We start from the raw sequence: 19,114 nt of genomic DNA on the forward strand, positions 1-19,114 counted from the left end.
ACCAGTTAGGTTTCGTTTGGAGTTCTTATCCCTTCTCTCAAGAGCTGCATGGTCTTGACACTGACCACTTCTTACTTTCTCTCTGTGATATGAACAGAGATTACGAAAGAATCGATACGACTAGTATTAGCATCACAACAAACGACCTGTGACCTTGTCCGACGGATAAAGCAAAACTACTACGGGTGCATAGCATTCAAATGCCAATGCTCCACGTGTATGGCAAGCCATTTGGGACAAACACCGCATAATATATCCTCGTATTAATACGAAAATATACGCGTATTAAATCAGACAATAACTTGCATGTCTTATAGCGTTTGTCCCACATGGCTTGCCATACACGTGTACTGCCAGAAGGGAAAGGATTCTCTGAGACATCCGTCCTTTCACCTCGAGATCAAACTGTACAATGATTGAAGCAATCAAACTGTTACAATGACAATGACAATATTGTCAATATTTGTATGAACATTATCTGTCATTGTAAGAATATATATAGTAAAGATCTGCGGTAACTTTTTCAACTTTTTTTTTAACATGAACATTAAAGAGGAAAATCATGTACGCATCCTGGTAAAACGAACATTCGATTTACACGTTTTGTGTCAAGTTATTGGTGGTTGATTTTGTCGGACGCGTGTTGCAAAGCAAGCAAACTTGAAAACAAACAATTGAATGGTAACAGGTGAGAACAGTCCTCTGGCAGTTGGCTGAAAATTACTGGGGGCGCACTTAATAAAATACATAAGACAATTTGTCTAAATCAGCCGACTGGATATATATATATATATATATATATATATATATATATATATATATAGCCTGTATATTAATGATTGCAGAAGCAACCGATTCGAAACACGCAGCTGAGTCAAATCAACTGTTACGAAATTGTACTCGGAAGTACGTGAAGGTATACTAGAAAATCTCCAAGTAAATATGTATTTCCTTAAGCCGTGAAATATGACAAAACTAAAATTTTACTTTATGTTGTTCTTTCATACTTTATTTACGTTATGCAAACAATGCCGTAATACAATGCATTGCAATGCATTAAAGTCATAAAAAAATGCCACAAGTTGTGCTTTTTCAAGTACTTTTGTTTTATACAGAATTAATATATACTACATAATAATATCTTTTACGTCATGTCCAATCAAATGATCCAGGCCATTTTTAGTTGATCGATAATTAAAGTTTGTTCGAAAAGAGGTATATTAAAGTAAAAATAATGTACCGATAACTAGATTATATGGTTGTCGGCGTATAGCTACGCACGCACATGCAGGATGAATATGTCACGTGATGGTCCCTCACAGCCGCATTCTGATGACGTCACCGTTTGCTTTATTAGAGCAAAAACGAATATACTAAGAATAATTGGTAAACGCCAACACCTATGTCCGTAAATTTTACTTAATCAGTCACAAATAGCCGTCTCGTGATCTCAACAGCGCATGCGCAAGTGACAGTAAAGGGCGACAGGAACACCCTCCCCCCCCCCCCAGTGTAAAGACATTGAATAAATTTCTTTGACAAATTCATGATATATGTGAGTAAAACAATTTGAAAGTCATTCGTATCCATGACGATACGAAATCGGCAATGACGTCATGAAGTCAGCCAGCTAAACGGAGACATGTAAGAGGAAACCTCTCTGTCATTTTGATATAGGTTTTTGTGGCACGGCATGGCGGGAATTTTACATGTGTAATACATGCTTTTGTTTGGTAACAGTTGAACTAAGCCACACCTATTACGATATTGGTAAATTGGTGTAAGGAGCGACTGGGTAAATGAATTCGAGTAGCATAGGTAGTTGAGTAATTAACGTCATAATTTAACTGACTAGTAGTTTCAGAAGATTTCACAAATGGCAATTGCCATTTTGTTTGTTTTGATTGGTCACAATCAACTATTCGTCACCATGGGTTACCAAATTTCTTTGATTTCTTAACTGCTTTCTTTCCTAACTGATACTGAAGACAAAGTCACTTTCTGTTTATACTATGATTATCTTTAACGAACAAGTTCACGTTACAACATTTGAGATGAGAACATCTTAAATTACCTTGAGTGAATACTTGGCTTTTGTCATATGTTTTTGTTTTAGTTTTGTCGTCACTATGTTTTGTTCCGTTGAGCTGTAAACATCGATAAGTATATACTTGAACATTCGCTTTCAGGTGCGAAGTCATGCATGTTCACTTCATTAGCTAATCGTGACATCCCAACAAAAAACTAACCTCTGTGACGTCAGTATGTTACTGTATGTAATCTACCATTAGTGTGGGTTGTGTTATATTTTGTTCATGACACTTGTCCACGCCATAATGGACATCTTGTTCATCACCGAAATGTAGGCCCATGTAGAATCCAATGACCGACCACACCAAAGTCAGACTTATCACCGACTGTTCACCGCCCATAACTCGCACATGGCTTAATAGCCTTTGCCAAAATCGACAGTGACGAGCAGTCTGCGTCTGTACAACGTTAGCCGCGAAATGATCCCAGATATAGTTCAAATCGAGGCCCCCGAGAGCGATGAGACTCAACACAATGAACATAATGATATTCGACCAGATTAAAATGTCGATACTTCGCTCCACTAACGCATTCTCGCTTTCTTCATCTGTACCCGATAGACGGTACTGCCAAGTGACGTTGGAGGTGATACCGAGGACAGTGACTGGCACCATCGCACCCATGTATATGACGGCTAATTTGCGAAAAGAGTTAAAGTCGATAACCACCTGACTGAGACAATTCCGGCAAGTGTCGAGGTCACCTTCGTGTTCCCTGATAAAGGACAATGTGAGCATGAACTGTCTCTGGAAGGATAACCTCATGACGTAAACGAGATAAATGAAACAGCCCCACCATACTAATAGAATCCCGCACGGCCACATGGAGAACTTGGCGTGAAAGTCCAGTGGACATCTGGCGCGTAGTATATAAAAGTAGACGAAGACGCGATATCCAGAGTTGCAAAGCGGCCAACAGAGACAAATCGTGAAGAATACTTTTCCAGGAAGACCTGCATGTGGAAAAATACAAGACATTATTTTTAAATATAACGAATTTCTGATAATGAGCGACACATTTGACCCAATTATTTAAGATTTAGGCCTACACATGGGACCTAGTGTGAATTCATCTAACATTACAGCGTGATTGTGTGTTCTCGATATTTTCGAGGTGATAGGTCGTTTTGGACGTACGTCAGGATTTTGATTGGTGGATATGATGCAGACGATAGTGTAATGCATCGTCTGCGTGTGTGACGTCACAATTTGATACAGTAAAAATGCTTTATCATGTAATGCTGTAGTGTGTGGTAGTGTGTGACTAGAGCCGTCCTTGGCTACCATAAATGGCGTATGACGTCATAATTTGCTTCGTGCTGTATACAGTAGTGAAATTCATTTTAATTTGCTTCGTGCTGTATACAGTAGTGAAATTCATCTTGTAAGGTTCAAATTTTCTATAGTATGAAAATCACATTTGGCAGCTGATGACCGAGATGGAAAACTTATCTTGTATTCAGCATACAGATTGATCTCTACCAAAGACAATAGGCTTCTTCAACTCAATGTGGTACACTAACAAGCCGTACATTAAGCAGACGCCGAGCGAATGGCGAATATTACAATGGCTTAATCGGGACATACGAAAAAAAAAAATAAGTGTCCCAAAATCTCAAAGTTGTGACTTTTTAACTCAAATTATTTTCTTTCCTATTTCCCTATTAAGCCACCATAAAATATATATTAATTTTTATATGATACATATTTTTTTGTTGGCCGAATGGTGTACCAAACACAATTTACAAGATTTTATTTACCGGCCGTACAAACACGGACCAAAATAACAGAGGTATATAGACAAAAACAGAAAATTATAATTGCTCGATTAAACAAAACATAAACTCTTTAACAAATATTTTGCCGTTCTTCTTTATAAGTCAAATATAATATTTATCTATGAACATATATGATGCGATGTTAAACATCGTCCAACTATTTAGTCTTATTTTTTTCCCCGTCTTTTTTTTGGCAAAATGGACAGCCTGTATAAATCGATAATTATGCCTTTCTAAAAGACATGTGACAACTTTAAAACTATATAAACTGTCTTTGAACTCTCAATTAGTTTTTCTGTTTCTGTTTCTTCGTCTTTCTTTAAAACAATATAGAAATGTCATGTGAACTCTTTACCAAATGCTACTGGACAAATATTATAACATTAAAGGAGCATTCTCGTTAAAAATTGAATTCCCCCGTTTCCATAACAATTTATCATAATCTAAATTATTGGCAGTGTTCAAAGTTTTATTTCAAATAAACGAGTAAATTTAAATGTATTTGTGTGTAATTGTTTCTTGTGCCCATAATAAAAATTCCACGTGATAAACAAGTACCTTGAAGGAGACAAAAACCCAACAATCATCATCTGTGTATGTGACAGAGATAACTGTCATGCACAACTCCCAAAAAATATGTCAGCACAAAACAATATCTTATTCCATTTCACAACACAGATTTATCGTTTCTTCGCACACAAAGCCAACGACTTGATCAAGTCTAAATATGACGTCATCTAGCCACTTGTGCTTGGATTTTTTTAAATGTTTTTTCCTCTGTATTTATTACGATATTTATTTTACTGTAATGGAGATAAGGGTTTTGTAAATACTCCATGGATCTAAAATATTGAAGCTCTTAACATGACCAACTATTGACATTTGGTTTCAGGTTCAACACCGTCATCATTGAAAATATAAAAAAGATACGTGAAAGTACAAGGGTTTCAGATCCAATTAGTGGCGCTATGACATCACAGATTTTGCAAAATGGCAGCTCCGACACGACTTTGAAGCTGTAAAATATCTTCCCAAACCGAGCATGATTTCATTTAGCTGATGTGTTTTTTTTTGGGGTGAGAGGGGGGGGGGGAGGGGTGGTTGTTCTTCACAATGATCTCTGTCATATATAACGCTGGAGATGAAGGTTGGAATTGTATCTCATTTATCAAAGTATATCTATGTGACAGTTTACTCACCCTTAAAATAAGTTCGTAATACGTTATTTATGATTTAGTGTTTCTTTTGTGTGGCAGAATTAACATTCGGTAACTTATTGTTGCATACGATAATCCCTGTAAGGTTTATCCGTTAAGTGCACGTTTAACGAATCTCTTTTGCTTGACCTACATGCCCCTTCGACAGCCTGCAGATGTATAATAATCCAATGGACTGCAGATACACTTTACATTTCCGTAGCAGTACTGACACTGAAAATAGGGCTCACGAGAGAGGTGGGTTTAGGGCTTATAGCCCGGGACCAGGGGTTAACTATATATCATATTTATGCGATTAACAAATATATATGTGTGTATATATATATATGTATATATATATATATAGATATATATATATATATATGTATATATATGTATATATATATATATATAGGGATATATATATATATATATATATATATATATATAGGGATATATATATATATATATATATATATATATATATATATGACATTAGACGTGAGTATTTCAAGTTGTGTTTTTGATGCAAACTTTGAAAAAATCTTATCTGAAGGATGGTAGGCAGGAATTCTCTTTCACGTTTTACCAAGATATTTCGATAAAAGACCTCTTATTGCAAGCCCAAATTCTTCGTTTGCTCATGCAATAACAAACAAAATTTACACAACACGTTGTGATTTGTTGACATCGTTGCAACTTATGTATCAAATGTACAATATTACAGTGTTATTATACACTGCCAACTAATTAATGGAGCAGCACATAACGTGTATTGTTTGGTTCAACTAAATCTAGACCACGAAAAGGAAAGTGTCGTCTGACATCCGTAAACAGATACTTCGAGATAGAATATATGATAATAATAAAGTGAAATAGATATAACATTGTTTAGTACGACGGCATATAGTATGTCATATTGATATCATCGGAGACGTATCGGTTAATCATGGAAGTATCACACTCATACTTCCACGCACGCATGTCTAACCATAATAATGCTGTGTCAACCAAATCTGTTGGGTATATAAGTAATTCTGCCTTGAGAAAATGACATATATTTTTTTGTCAACAGCTGTGGATCCACCTTCCCCTCTTTCCCTACCTATCCGCCGTCCAACCTGGACTAACTTGGTACCCCTGTTAACAGTATAGATCAGTGGCGTAGGAAGGTACTTTTGAGTGGGGGGGGGGGCTGAAGACTGATGGCCGGCCTGGGGGAGGGATCTAAGGGGAGGGGGTGTCCCCCTCCCCTTTTGAATTTGTTTGCATTTCTAGGTGGCCTCAGATGCAATTTGGTGCAATATAGCACACTTCAACCCACCCACTCCATTTTGTATATAATTTTGCATTTTCACCTGGCCTTAGATGCAATTTGGTGCTCCAAATGAGATTTTTTTTCTCATTTGGAAATGAAAAAGGGTTTTTCTGACTTGCGAAGCGGGGGCGCGGAATGATACTTCCGCCCCTCCACATTTTTCACAGCCCCCCCGGTTCCTACGCCCTTGGTATAGATAGCCCGCCTCTCCCTATATTTTTCCTTTCAACGGCTCGCTACATTCACGATCCACGATAGCTATATTATTACTCTATAAGATTTACTTCACAATTTTAAATAATTTTAGACTTGTTTCGCACATCAACCTTAACCGCCGGCCAAACTTGCAATGCCACAAAAATCCTAGAATCTACCCCCCCCCCCTCCTACCTCCTACTCTCGCCACAACCCCACAGACAGTTAGCTTCAAATGCAGACTTTCTTTTTTTCAAGCCGGTAGCTGTATGGTATATGTTTAGAGAGACATGTGGCAAATCCTGTTTCTCTTTCAGGCTTGGACACAGTCCAGGTGAAAAGCCCTGGCTGGCTGATAACCATTCTAAGCATCCTGGTCAAATTTGCATTCATTTCCTTCGTATGGTTTTTCCAGACACCAGTTTTTTTTTTGTGGTTGACATGATTTGTAAGAAAGTGAACTTGAGGCAAACAAAATAGTAGCACACTGACAATTTTTTAGTTTGGTTTTTAAACTTTTCTTGAAAAGTTACATCCAATATTCTACTTCAAATTTAGTTTGCATCTGACATACTGTTATTATTGGTATACATACTGTTAACCATACACATTCCGATAGGTAAAGAGGGAAGCCTATCCACTGAACAATAATGTGAAAGATAAAGTATAGGGCAACAACACAAATATTTTGCTTTCAGTGTACAGCTGCGTCCTCTCGCCTGTTTGCTTCAAGTCATTTATGGGTAGAAAGTAAAATTGTGACAAATTTCAACAATCTCAAAACGAAACGAACGAAACGATTTGGATATATGTATATGTATATATATATATATATATATATATATATATATATATATATATATATAATGGTCGTCGTAGGTTTAGTGAGGCTCATACACTTCTTATTGCGTGACAATAGTTTACAATGAGGTAAGAGTGGGCAATGGGGTGGGAGTGGAGGTGGCGGTGTGGGGGGGGGAGTGGGGCAGCAGAGGTTTCGTATACAACAAATAAGGTCATTGAAAGACAAGCGAGGTAAAATATACGTTTGCGGGCTTCGGACCACCCACCACTAATAGGAGACCGCAGCATTCCCTCTGCAAAGGAAAAATCATATTACGACGACTCATATTCACTGTAAAATCCCATAACTTGGATGTGCGGAGGAAGGCTATCAATACAAATATGTAGAAAAAATATTTCAATATAGCATATACCAAGTAACATCATATAAACTTCACGACTCAACTGTTTGAGAACTGTATGCTCCTGTCTGGTATATTTCTATAAATTACACCAACCCCCTCCCCCCAACCCCCCTCTTTCTCTCTCCACCCTACCTCCTTTGAGCTATGTAATTTGCCGAAAGTGAAAGCACACATCTCATATTTCCGCTCAGAGGAAACATATGGCATTTTTGTAGATGTTTTCTCATTCTAAAAATAGACTTAAGTTTTCGTAAGCAAGCAGTGACTATTAATATTGTGAAGATAACAATGCAGTCATCAGCGTTTAGTGTCTTATTTATCCAATCAATATTCAGCAAGGATAAGTAAAAGAGGTGATGACATTTGTCGCGTGAAAATAAATCTCGAATTTGTTTTCTTCTTTTTGTATCTAGAGAATCCACGTAACAGAACAAGGTTTCTTGTTCCCCTCTTGCTTATTTTGCGTTCTGTGTTTTTGTAACACCTTTAACACTGCTTCCAATCTGTGAAACTTGTCTCTCTTTGCCCCCCCCCCCTCCCCACCCTCGCATTCAGCATATATTTTAAGCTCTTACCAATGTCCCCGCCAATATTTTGTTATCTGCATTTGGATTGTGTTTTTCCCTGAAGGATCTCGAAATCATATTTAGCCCCCAGCCCCCAACCCCCGCCCTGTCACACTCGATTTATGCTGCAAAAATGAAAGTTTGCCTGTTGTGAATGTTGTGATTGTTGGACATGGACACATTTTCAACTTACTCAACTTAATCATAGGCAGCACAAACAGACTGCATGACTACAGTAATGATTACAGAAACCTCCAAATGGTTTCACTGACAAAAATTACTAAGAAAAGATAATTTTAGGCAGAATTTTAGAGGTTTTGATATAGTATAGACCAACAAAGACGAAAGCAAAACTTAGTACTGGAACTGTTTCTATATCTTTTTCGTTTTTTTTTTGCTCAAGATTGTTCATCTTTAAATATGATGAACCTCTGAATGCTCCTTTAGCCTAACTTGATGATGACGTCAGGCGCGTAGCCAGGAATTTGCCAAGGGAGGAGCGAAACTGCAGGCAAACTATCACAGCCGTAGATACGGCATTGCAAACTATCTAAGCGTAGCGCCACCATAATTGGCGCGAAGCGTACAAGAAAATTTTGGCTGAAAATGCCTCCCAGATCGCTGCATGGAAATGGCACTTCCCAGGCCTTGTAAGTTGCATCTTAGCATTTTCTCTTTTGAAATTATTAGCGATATCATAAAAACACAAAAAAAAAAAAAAAAATGCTCAAGGGGGGAAGCTGCCCCCTTCGCTACGCGCCTGGATGACGTCAGCCCCCCCCCCCCGTGCAGGCCTAAAATAAATGTTAACGGATTTACATCATTTTTTATTGGTTTTAAATTCGAATAACTCAACCAAAATGTGTTCTTTTAAACTCAAAACAACTACACAGCATCTTTGGGGATGACATTCAACACTTATTTCATGTGACAAATCTGTAATAAACTTGTAAACTTATCATTTGAGGCCGTGGAATTGTTATATCTTTCCATTAAGTCATGTGTTGCAACTGAGGAACTGTTTCTACAGTGTGCTGTGCATTAGACTATACAGTCCAGTCATTTTAACTGATTAACCTCAGCTGTTTAAAGTGTCATTTCTCAAAAAAAGAAAAAACGAAAGAAAAGAGTGTTATAGAAATATATACTGGACTGAGAACAATGTGTTGTATTGGTCTTCTTCTGTAAAGTTTAATTCCATTCAATCAACGTCATAAATAAAATGAAGTAATGCTTTGCTAATAGGGAAGATACCGTACCTATAGATACATTTCAGATTTCTAACCATCCCTAGCTATTGGAGACAATGCAGTGTCCCTATTATCTGCACTACTTTGTTCAAAAACACAATAGAGCCGTCACGAGTTTACCGACTGGTCAAAAATGGGTCAAAAAGTTGCACCAGGAACTTGTGACTGATTTCGTCAGATTCCTTTTTAAAATTGTTAAATCAAAAGTTTTCCCATATCACAGAAATAGAGTTAGAAAGTGACAAGATATTCAATTATATGAATTGCGGGGTGAATGAAGAAAAATCAAATTGTAAATTTGTTGTTTTCAACATTACTTTAAGCTTCCTCGAGGGTATAAACTATTTACAGTGGTGTAACCAGACTTTTCCATCGAAGGGTGGGGGGGGGGTGAGGGGGAGGGACTGAGTGGGAGGGGCTGAGGGGGAGGGGCAAAGAGTTTCAGTGATGGGGCAAGTTTCGTGCGCGACCAGTTCGGTCAGTTTAGGTACTTTTGCAATATGCCCCATTCCCAACACTTGAAACCGTTCTAACGGTATTGTTATAAATGTCACTTTACCCAAATTGAACAGTTTATTCGGGAGTTCCACCCGCTAAATCATTGCATGGATAGTCCAACAAGTACTTTGAACTTGAAATATTGTAGAGAAAGTCAAGCGCATAGATAGGATTTCATCTCAGGGGGAGGGGGGGGGAGGGCGGATTCAACATACACATGATATAACAAGAATGGTAGCAGGATATCTCGTTAGGTAGCGTGTGTGATGAGGGGAGGGGGGTGGGGAGGGGCGGCCTCGTAGCAATATCAGAAAGCAAAATAATAGGATAATATTTAACTTGAGATGCAATGGGCTGGAATTAATTTGAGATTCCCGTCAATTACGGATTAGCGTCAACCGCAAACTGGTTTAACTCAACCTTTACATGTACTTTTCGTCCAATATTTTTTAGTGCCAACCATGTCATTTGGGGGGAGGGGGGTGGGGGGGGGGGAAGAAAGAAGACAAAAGTTCTTACCTTTTTCTGCGAGGTTCATAAACTGCATTCGCTTGATAATAAATCTCGCATTCAGGGAACCTGCCCAGTCCAGAAAGGAAACGTTTTCCTTCTTGCCGAAAAAGCTCCGAAACTTTGAACAGATATTCATCATAGGATAAATGGAGAGGCAGACTAGAAATGCATTGTACGAGATGAAGTGGAGTAACTTGTTCTGGCGACCCCACATCCTGTCTATGTAATAACCCAAATCATAGAGGATAGAGGCTATGGCTAAGAGGAGAACGATGAGTGAGATGTATTTACTGCACCGAGAAACCCAGAGAGAACCACCTGAAAAGAGAAACAGTACAAATGGTCAGTAATGTACTGAGAGAGAGCAAGAGGGAGGGGGGGGGGGTTAGTGGGAGTGGGGATAGGGTGAGGTAGGGGAGGCTGTGTATTATTGGTGGAGTGTAGTGTGGTGGGGCTGGTGTGGTGTGGTGAGGTGGCGTGGTTGGGTGGGCGGGTCTAGAGGGGTCAGGAGGGTGGAGGAAGGTTTGGAGTGGGTGGGTGGGGTGGGGTAGCGATGGTTGTGAATTTGAGTGTGAAGTTGACTTGTAATTAGAACATCAACGATGCTGTAGCTCAATTGGCTTTAACAAAAGTGACATGTAGAATCTGTTTCAAAAGCACCACGAAAGAAACTGCCCCCAAAAAACATTCTTATTTTGCGTAGATTTTAAAGAGATTAAAACCCGATTTGAGATCACCCCACTACCAACTGGTGACTGTTACAAGCTTTGTTCAAACTTTGATTAACTTCATACGAAGGAGATCCGTTTGAAGAAACTTGAACATTTTCAGACGATTATTTCCCTTAAACGATCTTCGACCTTTCATCCTTGTTCAACTGTTGGGCGCCTCACGAACCGACCAGTGCCACCAATTTCCATTCAGATCAGATCAAAACCCAAAGGAGGAGAAGCATTTAAAAGAGTTCATGTTAGGGTCTGGCCATAACCTCAAACGACATTCAGTCTACTATGTGTAAACATTAATGAAACCCCTTCCACCGAAACATGGTCAACAACTTTGACAACTTTCGTTAGGATAGACAGATAGACAAGCAGATAGATAGACAGACAGACATATGGAGATGGACAGATAACATAAGTGCACTAACAGGTGAAGAGCAAGGGGAGGAGGGGGAGGGGAGGGAGGGAAGAGGGGGTTGGGTCGAGGGGTGATGGAGTGGGAGGAGAGGTTGGAGTATCAATCCTCTCCCGAAACGATGGGACGTGCCCGCCTTGTACAGGCTATTTTCATGACATGTATATGAAGGGGGCTTGAAATGTCTCCATATATATTGCAACAAGGTATCTGAATGTTACAGATTTTTAGATGCAGGAAGGGGGGGGGTTTACAGAAGACAGAAGGAAGGGATCATGGAGGGGGGGGTCTTCCAGTGTCAAATGTTGCATGTTTGTTATAGGCTGCTGAGTTATTGTATAGAGATGTTGAGGCATGTACACAGAGACTTAGTCAAATTAATGAAAAAATGATATGGGATGTATGTTTCAAATAGTTTTTAATTATGTCACCGATGAGGAAAAATTGTTAACTGAAATATTTCCTCCGGATGAAACCATTTCTAAAATTGTAGGTCTTAATAATGTTAACATTTATAAAGCCACATCCATGTTATTCAAAATTAAACAATAAAGGAAATGGTATGAAAGGGAAGGGGGGGGGGGGTTGGGTTCCAGTGTTAAATATTACATGTTTGTTATAGGCTGCTGGATTATTGTATAGAGATTGTTAGGCATGTACACAGAGACTTAGTCAAATTAATGTAAAGATGATATGGGATGTATGTTTCAAAAAGTTTCTACGTTTTCCCTTCGATGAGGAACAATTGTTAATTCAAACATTTCCTCCGGATGAAATCATTTCTAAAAGTGCAGATCTTAATAATGTTAACATTTATAAAGCCACATCCAGCGTCGGACGTCATGTTATTCAGAATAAAACAATAAAGGAAATGATTAATGCATTTTAAAGTACATATATTTAAATGTTTGCTGATGTACATTTTTCTATAGCCTCAGCAAATGCGAAAGAATCACTAGCTACTTATATAGGGAAATGCATACATACATATATATTTATGTGTGTGTGTATGTATATATATATTACTGTTATATATATATATATATATATATTACTGTTGTATATTACTGTTATATATATGTTACTTCAGATAAATTAATATATATATATATATATTTATATATATATATATATATATATATATATATATATATATATATATATATACATATATATATACACAAGAAAAAAATGGAAAAAAATGATACTTTCATTTCCAACTTTATTACTTAGAACGTTAAATAGGTAACAAAATAAAGATGAAGAAGAGCCGTGTAAACGCTCGAAATGTTTTGTTACCTATTTAACGTTCTAAGTAATAAAGTTGGAAATGAAAGTATCATTTTTTCCATTTTTTTTCTTGTGTATATTCTTAACTTTCCAACACACGCCATCAGACATGTCTATATTTATATATTACTGTTATATATATATATATATATATATATATATATATATATATATATATATATATATTACTGTTATATATATGTTACTTCAGAGAAATGAAAACTTTCAAGAAGTGCGGTAAACAAAGGGCCTTGACTACAGGCATCACTGCATTGACACGTTTTTTTAAATTATTGATAGGCGTTACTCAACAACGATATGCATTTTTTATTTTCTATGATCATTTCTACGTTATCGTACATCCGAAACCATCTTCAGATCTTAAACAAGTTTCACAGTGAAATTTGAAACTACATTATCTATAATGCGTGTAATCGGCTTCGAAACTGCGAACTAGTTTCGAAAATAGTGAAACCATGGAGTTGTAATGGAAACAACTCCCTGGTGAAACTGCGTTAATTTCTGCCCTGGGATCGTAGAAGTTTGGTTAAAATGCTCATGTCATGTCAATTGAACAATTCGTCAATTTGTTGTAAAAAAATGACATGTTGCCATTTTAATAAGTAATCATTTTTTATGCAACAATATGACGCACTACGTATTCGTGTGGAGGAAGTAATCAATTTTTTTTGTGTGCAAAATTGCAAAGTTATTATTATTAATCATCGTTTTGCAGAGAGACATAAATCATAACCGTCCTCAATAAAATATTCTAACATATACGTAAACCTAGAGGTTTCCATAAATATATATCCCACATTGATTACCACCAACACAAAAAGTTGTTTTAGAGGTCACTATTGTCTTCCTTTCAACATGCTAGGTAGGCAAATAATAGTCAGTCATATCCAACCTTGCAGTATACATTGTAGGCCTACTTTCAATGACAAAGCATTATGCCTCACTGTGCCATCTAATGGTCTAATTGAGCCCATTATAAATCTCCTGGAATAATTTGGAGGATCAGCTGATGGTACATGTAAAAGAATTGGAAGGGAACATTGAATTATTGTCGATCGAGAGAGAGAGAGAGAGAGATGGGGGGGGGGGGTGGTCTGCTGGTCACTATGAAGCTAGGGTTGATACCAAATGCATCTTGCACCATGGATACCCCATGCTCCATGCGTGCTCCTTACATGCGCTCCATGCGTGCTTCATACATGTTCCATGCGTGCTCCGTGATATATACTACATGCTGCATAAACTTAACAGCACATAGTAACAATACACTGAACAAGAATCAACTCTGCAGTATTAACAGGTAACAGTACAAAGGACCTAACAATCAGGCGCGTAGCCAGGAATTTGCCAAGGGAGGGGCGAACCTGTAGGCAAACTATCAGAGCCGTATATGGCTCTGCAAATTATCTAAGCGTAGCGCCACCACAAGTTGGCGGGAAGCGTACAAAAGATTTTGGCCGAAAATACCTCCCAGATCGCAGGAAATGGCACTTTCCAGGCCTTGTAAGTTGCATCTAAGCATTTTCTATTTTTGAAATTACTAGCGGTATCATAAAACATACAGAAAAAATATGCTCGGGGGGGGGGGTGGGTGGTCGCCCCTTCGCCCCCCTTGGCTACGCGCCTGCTAACAATATACTCACCGGTGGATTTATCGGTAAATTGTGTCCGTTCTCCATGATAATTCCACAGCGTTACATTACAAACGCTACATTCTTCGACATCTTCGTCATTACCCATGGTCCTTTGCTCTCTACCGTCATTTTCGTTCTGCCAAAGTTCGCCATCATATTCATATTCCAAAGAGAGTGGATCGAGTAACATTGACTGGCTATTGGTCTGATTGTCACATCCACGAGTCACCGAGGTGACATAACAAACGTAGCACTTTCTCTTCTTCAAAATCCGACGGTGCCAGAAAACACAGAGAAATGTTAAAACAAGCCACAGCGTGATGGGCCATTTCCCTTCCCTTCTGTAACTAGCCAAACGAATTATAGAGTCGTAACTTCGAACCCTCCGATTCGAATTTACGGAGGTATCATTATTATTGTTGCTAGGGAGCAAACTTTCCTCTTCGGAGGAGTCCTGTTTTGCGTGAGTCGTCGACATAATGTGAGTAGTTCCGCGAAACTGCTCTGTCCGCTGCTAACTTTACCTAAATAGTCTTTCATTCAAAATGATTAGTTTTGTCTGCAAACGGCGAAGTGAGAACCTAAAAATGCAACAAGAAATAACAATAAAAGTTTTTTTTAAGGACTTATTCAACATATTCAATTTAGTGCTTGTTTAAGCTGGTGGCATTGCTAAATGAATGAAAGACGTCAACCTATAACATAACATAAGACATCGACCTATGACATTGGACACCATTTCCACGGATCAGGGAGCAGCTTGAATTAATTTGGTTTGGTCAATAAATTTACAATTCCGGCAAATATTTCTCAAAATATGATTGCAATATTGTATGTAAGTATGTATGTATGTATATGTGATCTTCCCGCAAGCAGGAACTCGCGAAAGAAGCCATGGAGGCTTATAGACTCGCAAGCTGACCGAAGCCAATCTCTCGGCACACATTCATTTAACGTCCATGTCAGGAAGTTGTTATTGAACAACACCCTTGCCAGACGACACACATTGCTGTCGGCGGGGAATCGAACCGGGGATCTCATGACTGGGAGACGCCGGCGTTAACCACTAGGCTATACACTCCGCTATACACTCCGCACTATATATTGACCAAGCTATAAGACCCCGACACCACCCCTCCTACGTAATCCATCAAATAAGCTTAGAGAAAATGTTTCCATCCAGTTTCCAACATTTCGTCACATGACACAAGTAAAAGAGCAAATTGTAAATAAGCAGGGGAAAAATAAAAAAAATATATAAACAAATCTTTTACTTCCATTATTTGAAGTGAAACTTGCTTCTTCAGAATTGGCCCCTAAATCGTAACATGCATAAAACTTGTTTAGAAACAAACAAACAATCAAATGAACAATCAAATAAGTAAACAAACGAATGAACAAGAAACAAACAAATTAATGAATGTTTATGAGCGAGAGGAATGAATGTATGAATGAATGAAATCAATTACAGTTATGCATTAAACTACCTTGGCCGGTGGTATTGACATGCATCTAGCTTATACCAATTATACGCCAAAACCAAGCAAATATACTTTCGGGCGAAAGACTTCTAGTCAAGTATATTCACAGTCTATATGCATTCGTCCTCGCTTAAGAAGCAGAAGGTTGTAAACATTAGTAATGCATATCCTTATGATACATTTAAGACCAAAATAGGAATACTCACCTCAAGGCCTTAATTGTCGTATTGTCCCCAAAGGGTGTGTATCGATAGGTTTATCTGATGCATTGTTAACCTACCAAAGTATAGCAACTTTATCGTGAAAACACGTTAGTCTCCAAAAATTAGTTCAATCCAAGTGAGGCAAGCCCCGACGTGTATAGGCTATAGAATATCTCTATAGACAGAGCAAGGATTATTTCCAAGAAAGATCCGAGCAATTGAAGTATACTCAATTTTTCGATGTAAAGGTATATCCATCTATCGCTATGTGTTGAAAACCTGTAAACAGTATAAGAGAAACAACATCTCTCGCAACAAGGACCTATAAAATATACGTAAATAAACACATTGATGTTCATGCAGGAGCATCATCCACTGTTTGCATGCGTATATACGGTGATTGGTGAGGTAGACTTTCTCTTTGATATACGGCAGATAATAAAATGGCGATCCAATCTTGTCAAGATTCCAAATCCATATAGCCTACATCATCTAATGAAGGAATTACGGTCGCCGAGACAGTTCCTGCATTGCCATGCAGGGGTTCGCGATTCAAAACAATGTCAACGAGGCTCTTATTGAGGAAGTGAGAATCATGTCAACTTTTAACTCTTCCCGTTATGATGTATTGTTACCGTAAATAGGAATGCGACTTAAAGTACGCGGTTATGTAATCCACGCACAGGTGTTGAATAAAGGTCTTAATCATACGTCCTATATAAACAAACTTACATTGACGGTTAAAGTTCGTTCAAAAACGGCGTATTAGCACAACTGTTGAATATTAATTCAACGAAAAACGAAAGAGTTAAACGTAATATTATGCTCTTCAGTCACGAGATATAATTGACTTTTAAGCTTGATATTTTTTCTTTTTTTTTGCTAAACGAGTTGTAGAACAACAAATTAAAGTTCCTGACGTGTTGGTATATGTTGGACTGTCGAACCCCCCCCCCCCCCGCCCCCCAAATATTCCTGACTATTTGCTGAAGCTAGTTTAGCGTTCAAAGATGTCTGTCATATTGTTAAAATATATTGTTATTAAAGAACAAAATATGTTATCTAACGGCCAGAATTATTTTGTATGTGCCAGTGGTTACATATGCTACGAGTTTTAGTTTTAAAGGATGACTTTATGGGCACAACATTCACCTTTATATGTTTTAGACCGTTAACATATGCTACCAAAAATGAAATAGCGAAAAGTGAACTTGAAGAAAATAAGTGCGATGATATAGATACACACTGGCAGAGCTGTTTACGCTCTTCTTACAAAATTGAGAAGAGAAAAAAAAAAACATTTTAAAATATTGTTTTATAGGATAAGGTCTACATCACAATAATTGGAACCTTATCCAATGTCAAAACAATAAAGTGAAAAATATAGCCAATCAAAACGTTTTGTTTTCAGTATATTGTTATGACATAACACCATATACCTGTTTGCGTAAAACCACTTATGGAAAACAAATCCATCCTATTATTTTCTCGAAAATGAAGAAATGTATGGAATTAAATGGAAATTTCTTGATGATATGTTTCGATTTCATCAAGCAAATATATAAAAAAAAATTACTCACGTTGCCTGGAATACCTGAAAAGGTAAGATATTCACTTTGTGTAATACCACAGTGTTTGGTATCCTCTGTACTATACTATACAGTTAGACAGTGATATATATATATATATATATATATATATATATATATATATATATATATATATATATATATATATATATATATATATATATATATATATATATATATCAATGACGTGCACAGGAAGTCAAAGTTAGTGAGATTGGGGTTATTATTGATTCCACCGACTGCGTTGGATAGGGAAATAAATCTTTCTAGAAGGTCTTCTACGACCCGAAGGGGTGCTCTCTGATTCTTCCTCGACTGAATGCCCAAAACATAATGAATAAATAAACATCTAATGACAGTGAACGTTTTACCCCAACTGGAGATTAAGGTATGGGTGTGTGTGTGGGGGGGGGGGTGCACCCCGATGCTCCCATTTGCGCACGCCTCTGATATGATTTACTCCAGTGATTTCCATAAGTTTTCACATCCGTTACGGTACCGCTCGGTACTACTTCTATTTTCAGTTCTGTAACCAGGGAGTTGTTATGTTCCATAACAACTCCCTGCTGTGACTATAGCGAGTCCAACTTCCACGGTAGCAAATTGCCAGATAACAATCTTTCAAAGAGGAACTGTTTTTATATTACCACAACATGTATTAATATATATATTAATAGCCATATTTACAGGTATGACTGTGTGTGACGTCAGAGAACCCCATGGGGATGTTTGCTTTGTGAAGGGTTAGATTAATATAAGGCAAAGTTCGTAATCATAAAGATTAACGGTCTTCAATGGGAAGGGAAAGATATATAGGAAACCAGAAAGTCTATATTTCCTGGGCGTATAGTTTGGTGGTATTGAGGGCTTCTCTACTCACTCTCGGCCGCAATATACGGTAGACTCATTAAACATTTGTGTCGAATCTGTGGCGGAGGAGAGAGAAGGCTAGCAGCCTGGTGATGGATGAGTGGAGGTTGAGAAGGGAGATGGGGTCTAATATTTTACAATTGCCTTTAATTTTATTTTATTTAAATTAAATTAAATTTATTTGCAATTGCAATAATTTAATTTAATTGCAATTGTTCAAACATTATTAGCTCCAGTTTATAATCATAGGCATACGTTAACAAAATCGCATATTCCT

The 19,114-nt window shown here is 37.7% G+C and overlaps 1 protein-coding gene across 1 annotated transcript; it reads right to left on the reverse strand.

Annotated features, from left to right (window-relative positions):
- Positions 1-1,960: 1,960 nt before the first annotated feature.
- LOC139960244 (uncharacterized) lies at positions 1,961-17,045 on the reverse strand. The gene is made up of 4 exons (XM_071958448.1): positions 16,382-17,045; positions 14,704-15,275; positions 10,619-10,930; positions 1,961-3,043 (listed from the first exon to the last, which is right to left on the reverse strand). The coding sequence occupies exons 2-4, from the start codon at positions 15,170-15,172 to the stop codon at positions 2,268-2,270; spliced, it is 1,557 nt and encodes a 518-aa protein (XP_071814549.1). The 5' UTR covers positions 15,173-15,275; positions 16,382-17,045; the 3' UTR covers positions 1,961-2,267.
- Between the last annotated feature and the right edge of the window lie 2,069 nt (positions 17,046-19,114).

Source organism: Apostichopus japonicus, chromosome 19 (genome assembly GCF_037975245.1).
Source record: "Apostichopus japonicus isolate 1M-3 chromosome 19, ASM3797524v1, whole genome shotgun sequence".
Taxonomy (NCBI): Eukaryota; Metazoa; Echinodermata; class Holothuroidea; order Aspidochirotida; family Stichopodidae; genus Apostichopus; species Apostichopus japonicus.

Excerpts from the sequence above, each read along its gene's own strand:
- LOC139960244 (XM_071958448.1), bottom strand. The coding sequence starts at position 15,172 with ATGTCGACGACTCACGCAAAACAGGACTCCTCCGAAGAGGAAAGTTTG. Across the intron at positions 10,931-14,703 it reads ATTTACCGATAAATCCACCG|GTGGTTCTCTCTGGGTTTCT; the intron begins GTGAGTATATTG and ends TTCTCTTTTCAG. Across the intron at positions 3,044-10,618 it reads TATGAACCTCGCAGAAAAAG|GTCTTCCTGGAAAAGTATTC; the intron begins GTAAGAACTTTT and ends TTCCACATGCAG.